The following is a 9,200-nucleotide window of genomic DNA, read 5'->3' as shown; positions in this document are numbered from 1 at the left end:
AACCCCCCTAAATTTCTCTAAATCCCCCCCCCCCCCTTTGGATTCCCATGGTTGACCTAAAAAAGCTGACCTAAATTACCCCCCCCCCCAACGGAGCAAAATGTCAAATTTTCAAATTTCGAGACCAAAAAAAAAACAAAAAAAAGTGACCTCTTACCCCCCCCCCCCCCCCCCCCCCCCCCCCCGCTTATTCAAATTCTGCGTACGCGCCTGCTTCTCAGTATCGTTTTTTTCTGGGACGCACTGTATAAGCAGCACGAAAATGCCAACAAAAGAGCCCCTTCGGCATTGGCATTAATTGACAACGTAAAAGGCGTTATTTCGGGTTTTTTAACGTTTTTTTTTAAATTTGTCAAAATATCCAATTGTGGTGGCCGGTACACAAGTATTAGCAATCGTTATATTTCAGCCGTCTCTGAACCGATTTTGATCAAACAAAGATGACTTTATTTAAATATTATGTTCTTTCAAATTTGACACGACTCAGTTTTTCATTATCTCACAAAAAAAAAATTTGTGTAGCGCCCTCTGCAACAGAATTCAACTATCCCTTTAATAGTTTGATTTTAATAATATGTTGTGATTTTGTGAAATCAAGGAAATTGTGCTATAACATTATTGATCACACAAGCAATAATTACACATTTTCCGCGTTATTTTATCATTATAGGCCTACATGTATATATACAATTTTTTTTTTAAATTTCGGGGGACAAATTCTTATCCCATTATGAAAGGTTTAATTACATCTTCGTTTGAAAGTATATTCTGCGAGGGAACGTATAGTGATCGAGAAGAAAGATCTTCCGTTTTTTTTTGTACAGGCTGTAATGAAACATAATTTTATAGGGAACTTTAGAAACGTATTGCTTTACTATATCGTTTGAACTCTTTCATAGAGAGAATGTAACGTAACGTTAAACGAGCCCTTGTTTTCTTCACACTGGTACATGTATATCCATGGTCATACTTAAATAAAAGATTGTTACACAGCTAGATTCAATAGATTTTCCCGACTATTTTTGTGAAATACATCAAGGAAATATTGTGCAATAACATTATTAATCACACAAGCAGTAATTACTCATTTTCCGTTATTTCATCATATAGGCCTACATGTATATACAATTTTGGGGATACATACCAGGCACGTAGCCACGTAGCCCCCCCCCCCCCCCAAAAAAAAAAAAAAAAATCCAGGATCGGTTGAACTTTTTTAGACCTCTTTTTTGACCTCGACCGATTACATTTATGTGCCCCCCCCCCAAACATCAAACTCTGGCTACGTGCCTGATGATGCATTCCCCCCCCCCCCCCCATGCCATCGAAACCGGGCTGACCAGATTAAACTAAAAAAAAAAAAGCAGAAACACGAAGTTGCAAACCATCCAGAGACTCCTAAAAAATTGCGTTACTTTTTAATTATATCATTACAAATCTTTATCCTCAGTTTTCTTATTTATAACTGATTTTCCTTATAAAATTAAAAATAATTATGGCGTATATATTCAACATTGAATGAACGCCAATAAACAATTACCCAACAACAACAACAACAACCCCCCCCCCCCCCTTCCCCCCTTATCCCCTGTATCTAGCGTTCCTTTTGGCGTTCCATAATTTGTTTGTCTGCAAATTATGTGAAATCTCATGTTGTGGGACGTGAATCAGAGCAGGGTATGTTTGTTTAAACAATGTTTGTAGCTTTCCTTATCGTGGATTAGATTCATTTTTAGCGTATCAGTTCCTGTTTGAATGTTCAAATTATCATTGCTGACTTAACAGTGTGACGCGAATGAATTCAATGAGTGAGACTGAACGAGTGAAAGAGAGCAGAGTGTGACCTAGACCGAAAGCTTCAGTCTCTATAATCGTCGGTTGTTCCACTGAGACTACGTCTGGCTCCACTAGACCTCCGGTTATAGAGACAGAACGACTGCCTATGCCAGCCTGTGTTGAACTTATTCCGCTAGATTTTAGCCGCTAGGCCCCTCCCACAAACTTGCCACGGCCGTATTGTTATGCCCCCAAAATCCCCAAAATGTCATTTTACCTCGTTCATTTCCAATTTTAAATTAGGCCTAGGCTATAATACATCGGTTCCACTTACTAACTTGATTGATATAATCCGTTTAATGGTCCCTTTTAAGGAAATTATCGGTCAAAATCGACATCCATGTTGAAAATCTTGCAAGCCGTTCGCTGCCGTCAATCTCATCCCTTCTAGTCTACGCCGAAGGCAAAATGATTAGGAAGGAAAAACTGTGCGCCATCTACACGTTCGTAATGGCGTTATCACAGTTTTTCCTTCATAATCATTTTGCCTTCGGCGTAGACTAGAAGGGATGAGATTGACGGCAGCGAACGGCTTGCAAGATTTTCAACATGGATGTCGATTTTGACCGATAATTTCCTTAAAAGGGACCATTAAACGGATTATATCAATCAAGTTAGTAAGTGGAACCGATGTATTATAGCCTAGGCCTAATTTAAAATTGGAAATGAACGAGGTAAAATGACATTTTGGGGATTTTGGGGGCATAACAATACGGCCGTGGCAAGTTTGTGGGAGGGGCCTAGCGGCTAAAATCTAGCGGAATAAGTTCAACACAGGCTGGCATAGGCAGTCGTTCAGTCTCTATAACCGGAGGTCTAGTGGAGCCAGACGTAGTCTCAGTGGAACAACCGACGATTATAGAGACTGAAGCTTTCGGTCTAAGTGTGACCGTATTTGTACCCGGTCGCGGTCGTTGGCTGAGGCCCAGCCGGAGCCTCGCTCGGCGCTGTGTGTAGTGCATCGGGGAAGCTGACGCTCGTCTTTGCAAAGAAAATGGTTTTGTGAACATTTGGCGGAAAAGTCGAGCGACAGCATCTAGATTTTGTAAAACGACCCCAGATATCTAAAGGCTACTATAATGAATAACAAAAAAGTTAAAAAAATAGAAATAGATCTAAAGTATAAAGGCTCAAATAAAGCTAATAAAAGTTAAAGCTATTGTCTTAGTTGAAGGCAACATGTTTTTCACAAGAATAAGGCATACAACCTCCAGCCAAACCATTGTATAGACCATAATTCTTTGAATTTGAAATGTTTTGTTTTATTTTGAGGCTTATTTCTGTTTCACTTTTATTTCAGATAGAATGAGGATCAATGAAAGCACTTGTATCATCGGCACCAATGTGGTCTTGGTGCCGTACAAAGATTTTCATGTTCCCAGGTAAGAAACTAAAAAACCCTCATTAAAGTGATAGTTCGTCGAAAGACTAGTGATAGTTCGTCGAAAGACTAGTACAAGATTAAATTATTACATGAACATTGGATGATTGGGTAGAAAATATATCTAAATTGTGAGAGGTCTGTGAAAGTTCTTTTGAATGAATGATGAGAGATGGTTTAATAGCAATGAATATTTGTTTATTATTATGATGAGGTTTTGGAACCCTTACAAAAATGATCAAATTTACTAAATCGTCACTGAACCTGAAAATCACTTATCTAGTAAATTAATTTACCTGGTTACCTTCTACATCAAATTATATAGATACCATGAATGGATGAAGTCAACGGAGTTGCAGGAACTAACCGCTTCAGAACCATTATCCCTTGAAGAGGAGTATGAGATGCAAAAGAGCTGGTTTCAGGATGAGAATAGTAAGGTTCATTGATTGTACAATACATGCTTATATGGTGGCAATTGTTCCAGGATGTCAATTCCGAATCTACTCAAATGCCTAAGTGCGCTATGCGCCAGCGATTGCTATGGAGTCCTTTTCCTAATCTAGTTGAATTCTAACCTGGATGCAACTCTATTTCTTTGTTCGTGATAACTACGCTCTCTCACAGAATATACTTTCAAATGAAGATGATCTGCTATTAAACCTTTTATATAACATATAATTGGTTAAGAATTTTTACAAGAGATATTGTATATACATGTATATTCATGTTCATTCATGCTTAAATTTGATTTCTCTCTCTCTCTCTCTCTCTCTCTCTCTCTCTCTCCCTCTCTCTGTCTTTCCCTCTCTCAGAATGTACATTCATCATGCTGGACAAGAGCAAATGGTCATCAAGTACCGATGAGATTGGTAAGCACATTCTGTGAATGGAACCATGATTGATTTATCTCTGCAAAGCTAAGAATGAAATTACTCTGATAGGGAGGCAATGTATGTGGAAAGATTGCCTCAGTTAAGAAAATCTGAAGACTTGACCGTGGACCACAACTCAAGGCAGTGGAAATTTATAATGGAATGAAGAGGAATTAGAAAGAGCTCTGGAACAATTGGAAATAACATTCATGAAAAGATTGCCCCAAGGAAAATCTCACTATTTCTGACGTAAATTTTATACTCTGCTTCACTGGAAATCAGACATTCCCAAGCTCAAATTTGTACTAAAGTTCAACTGATATCTCATGATATTTTCCATCAGAAAGCATGTGTGGGGATGTGAATCTGTTCTTCAATGATCCAGACGAGCCCTCTATAGCTGAGATTGAGATAATGGTGGCAGGCAAGTACAAACAAAAATTAAAGTTATACAATTTGAAGATCTCTAAATTATTGTTAAAATTTTGTTTACAGAATTTTCAAAATGTCTTCATTCTCGAGTTTGAATGCCTATCTGCACTAGTTTGGCCAAGAAGGATTATACCTCCTTGTAAGGTTGCTGACAGCTCTCAATTAACATAAGAAAAAGGGGATCATGGGGAACCTAATGGGGAATCAACGGTACCACTGAGGCATTGTTGGCTATATAGAGGGCGCAAGTAGCTACAAGTAGTGCAGGCCCGCTTTAATGAAGAAAAAAATATTTATTGAGTATATACATTGAACAGGAAGACAACAAAATTTGTGTTATTTTATGACAAAACAAAATGGAAAATAACTGGAAAGTGAATCATAGAGTTGGTTGCTGTAGTAAACTGGATTTATACTATCCTCAATTAAGGTTAAGCCATCGCCCTTTTGGTGTTCCATATTATAATGCACACTACAATATGCATCGTTCAAGTCATTTTGAGGCTTTAGAATGTATTTGTCTTTGTTTTTGTATATCCAGAATCATCCAGTCGTGGAAAGGGGTTCGGCAAGGAGGCACTTCTCATCATGATGCACTATGGTGAGGATACAATTGAAGATTTCTTCCACTGGGGCATTTTGTTCTGTTTTTGTAGCTGACAAGGGGAGGGGAAGGGGGCATACAAGTCATAAGTCTCAACATTTCTGTATATTATCCCATAACTCCTGCCATAAGATGTTGATATGTAGAATAACCTTTTAGCTTTTTTTTTAATCCAGAATTTGTTTATAAATGATTGAATCCCAGAATATCATATCCATGTGCACTTTTGTAAACTAAATGGAACACTATTAATTCAGTGTTATGGGCAGATAAGGCTGTCAGAAGGTGGAGAACAATGGGGACATCAGAGCCTTTGCTTACCCCTCTTGTTTACTCTACAAAGGCAGTCCTCATAATGGGAGGGAGGAGCATCCCCTTCCCACATCCTCTGCTCCCCTGCAACATGTCACCCCCTTTTTAGAACCCGTTGATACCCCTGTACATTGTAGATGGACAATGGCAAACATTGAATGTAGAAAGGCCCTCCGGCTGCAGTAAATTTATAATTAAATATTCTATATTCAATCAAAAGAGAAAAATCAGGACTTGTTAGAGACAGCGCTTTATTTAGTTAGACGTCCATTTTGTTTGTGTTTTAGGTATGGATTCCTTGAAGGTATCTAGATATGTTGCAAAGATCGGAGAGAAGAACAAGGTCAGTCTTGGGCTCTTCAAAAAACTAGGATTTCAAGAGGTAAGTGTGTCGCAAAATTACTCTAACAACCATGTAATTCACTGTTTCTTCCACTGAATAATTGCTACAATGCACTAGATGTTATCGTAAACGCTAATTAAATGATTGCTTTAAAGTGGAGATATGACCAGGCGTTAATTTTTCTTAATTCACATTTTTTCTGGTGATCAACAGGCTTAGGTGAGGTAAAATAGTGTGATGAGGTCAAATTATCAAACAACAATGATCCTTGTCACCAGTTTTTAAGACAAGTAATGCAGTTGTGTTTAGGCGCTAGTGAAATTACCCACCCTTGGTACGTCTTGTACTGTTGGTACCTTCAAATTACCCTCGGTTTGTGTTTCGGACTGATCAAAGTTATAGCTTATGTGGATAATTCTTACAAACTCCCTTGCTATTTTATATCTATATTATGTGTATGCCATTTTGGGTAAATTTTGTTTTAATTGTTAGAATAGGTTGTAAGCTGACGCAGGTTAAAACCTGTGTACAAAACATTTACAGTAGGGATTTAAAAAAAGAAGATATTGCCTATACTTTGGGGATTTGAATATTCTTTATAGCTGTTGATATCATGGTACATATTATTTCAAAATGAAATAAGAAAAAAGAAGCATAATTACCAAATATGTTGAAATCTTGTTTGTTATTTGTATTCATAAACTTAGTTTTACTGCAGGTTTTTTTTTGCCCTTGTTATTTTGTAAAAACACTTGTACAATTGCACACTTGCACAATTATCTACTGAAAGTTGGTGCCAAAATTTAGTTAATTTCCTTCTCTACATTTTCTTTCACCACCAGACTTCTGTCAGCAAAGTTTTTCAAGAGGTGACCCTTGAACTTGAGGTCAAAGGTCAATTCCAGGACTGGCTGAGGGAACAGATGAGTCACTTACAGATTGTGCAGTACACCCCTAATAGATGACATATGAGTAGAATTTTTTCTTCTTCAAGAGGTGACCCTTGAACTTGAGGTCAAAGGTCAATTCCAGGACTTGCTGAGGGAACAGATGATTCACTTGCAGATTGTGGAGTACGCCTCAAATCGATGACAATGGAAGATTTTTTTTTTTTCAAGAGGTGACCCTTGAACTTGAGGTCAAAGGTCAATTACAGGACTGGCTGATTGGAGTACACCCGAAATAGATGACATAAGAGTCATAGTTCAAAAATAATTTTTTAAATTGTGACCTTGAAGCTCGTAGAGAAGATCCAGGCATATAACTTTGTCATTGGATGGACAGTACATTAGTAGGTGTATGCCCTGGATTGATGATGTTAAGTTCTAGAACTTGATAAGAACTCAAATGATATCAGATTATGCTTTAATATTGTTAACTGGATTCATGTAGCGCTATGTAATACTGTCTCTTAGAACTTTACAGATATTATTACCCCTGTCATCGGACATCGGGCATCTCTCCACTTCCTGGGGAATATTCCTACTAACTTCTTTTTTGTTGCATTAACAGTAATAGTATTGAAAAAAGAAGAGTATGTTTTATTCTTAAATGTGTATGTGATATAATTCAATTGAAACAGTTTTCAAACTTGGAAACAGTTTTTATATAAGAACAATTTTGAAACTAATCTTTTTTAACATTATAAATTTTTACAACTTACACCATGGAAACCTCTTTTATAAATATTCCTATCTGCCGTTTTTCATGAGGTAATATTGTAAATATGGTATTACTGACAAGTTTCTAATGTAAAAATGTTCTACACAAAATCAAGATTCTACAGATTCTGGCCAATCTGATAGACATATCAATCATTTTGGATATATATGCAAGTAATAAAAACCCTAATAGTTTTAAATTTTCAATGGTATTTTGGGTGCTAATAATACTTCTGTACATTCAGACATTTTAACTTTACATAATTGTAGTTTTGTAAGGTGTTTGGCTATTCATGTCCATGGGTGTCGATCCCGGGGGGGATGGGGGGGGGGGATATATCCCCCCCCAATATTTCAGGTTGGGGGGGATGGCCTGTACAATCATCCCCCCCCCCCAATAATTCACCCTCAAAAAAAAAAAATTAAGAGAAAAATTAGTGATGAGAGTAGTTAATGTTGTTATGTTGTTTCCGTTCACCCTTTTTAAAATTCACGTCATTGTATCTTTATTGGTGTTTTTTCACTCATTTTATTTCTTGATATTCCCTAAAACATTTTTCATTTTTGGAGAAAGATTATTATGTAAAAAGCTGATGTAGGCCTATGTCACTTGCGTTTTGGAGGGGGGGGGCCTCCCCCCCCCCCCAAAAAAAACACAAAAACGAATTGTCTTCTTTTTCTAACAATTTAGTGAAACGGCAAAGCTTCCGCCCTTTGCGCTGGATGGGCGAAAATGAATACAGACAAGGATTAAGAGTAATAATTTATTGAAACGTCAAAGCTTTCTTGCGGGAGGGCGGAGGGAATTGCACTCAGACAAGGACACAACGAATCGTCTTCTTTCTCTAATAATTTAATGAAACGTCAAAGCTCTGTGCTTCGCCGGACTTGGGGAGGGGGGTGCAACCCGCCACACGCTTCTACCTCTTGGTTGCTTTGATCCATTGCCGAAAATATTTTGGCACCTATTATCCCCCCCAACCACGGATACAAATCGACACCCTTGTTCATGTCACAATTATTTTTTGAATTACTCTTCAATAATAGGCACTAATAGTATACATTTGTATTTGTTTCCGAAATCCGTACATTAGCAGCACCCATAAGGGTGCAAAATTTAGGGTACAACTTTTACACCCCTTGATGTTCAGTCTGGCCCTTGTTCTTCCTGGCTGCCAGTTTGCAGCCATTGGGAGCTGCTGTTGTACCAATTTTGATGCAAATTTGAACATTTGAACATGTTTAATATACCAGATGTGCAATAAAATCACAGAACATGGAATCAGAGGCAGTGTTCCAGTACTTTGTTTGTCTGTCACTTATATAATCATTATCACTCTGTGCACTGTGAAATGTCAAATGGTTTCAACTATACTGGGTTGTGTTCATGCATTTTAAAGCCAGAATCACAAACATGAATCATGACTAAAAACAATGATTTGAAACACGTTTTTTTGCAGGACTATCGGCGTTAAAGCCCCTCTAAATTGTTGGGAGCCCAATAAATTTGATGGCAAAATTTCACTTAAATTGTATCATAATGTGATAGAGGATCTTATTTAAGACACATTTCTGCAAGGATTTTTTTTTTTTAATGTGTTTGAAGTCGAATATTGATGAAAAAATACAACATTTAGATTTTCTGCATACAACAGGAAACCCAAATGATGTATTCTTTTATCAATATTTGTCTTCAACCACTTATTCCGCAGTTTGACCTAGGAAGTAAAGGTCAACTTTGGCATGCACCTTCTGT

At 37.4% G+C, this 9,200-nt stretch overlaps 1 protein-coding gene across 2 annotated transcripts; it reads left to right on the top strand.

The window, feature by feature from the left end:
- The first annotated feature begins 1,619 nt into the window (after window positions 1-1,619).
- LOC586164 (N-acetyltransferase 9-like protein) lies at window positions 1,620-7,312 on the top strand. Of its 2 annotated transcripts, none has more exons than XM_030992544.1 (8): window positions 1,620-1,677; window positions 3,141-3,218; window positions 3,543-3,652; window positions 4,033-4,089; window positions 4,436-4,516; window positions 5,066-5,125; window positions 5,728-5,822; window positions 6,626-7,312. In XM_030992544.1, exons 2-8 carry the CDS (start codon window positions 3,142-3,144, stop codon window positions 6,746-6,748), a joined length of 603 nt encoding a protein of 200 aa, XP_030848404.1. In that variant the 5' UTR covers window positions 1,620-1,677; window position 3,141; the 3' UTR covers window positions 6,749-7,312. The 2 variants fall into 2 exon arrangements, with proteins under 2 accessions (XP_030848404.1, XP_030848403.1); XM_030992543.1 differs by having other exon boundaries at window positions 1,633-1,677; window positions 3,137-3,218.
- The last annotated feature ends 1,888 nt before the right edge of the window (window positions 7,313-9,200 follow it).

Source organism: Strongylocentrotus purpuratus, unplaced genomic scaffold (assembly GCF_000002235.5).
Source record: "Strongylocentrotus purpuratus isolate Spur 01 unplaced genomic scaffold, Spur_5.0 spur5_contig_847, whole genome shotgun sequence".
Taxonomy (NCBI): Eukaryota; Metazoa; Echinodermata; class Echinoidea; order Camarodonta; family Strongylocentrotidae; genus Strongylocentrotus; species Strongylocentrotus purpuratus.
This window is presented reverse-complemented; position numbering and strand designations above follow the sequence as displayed.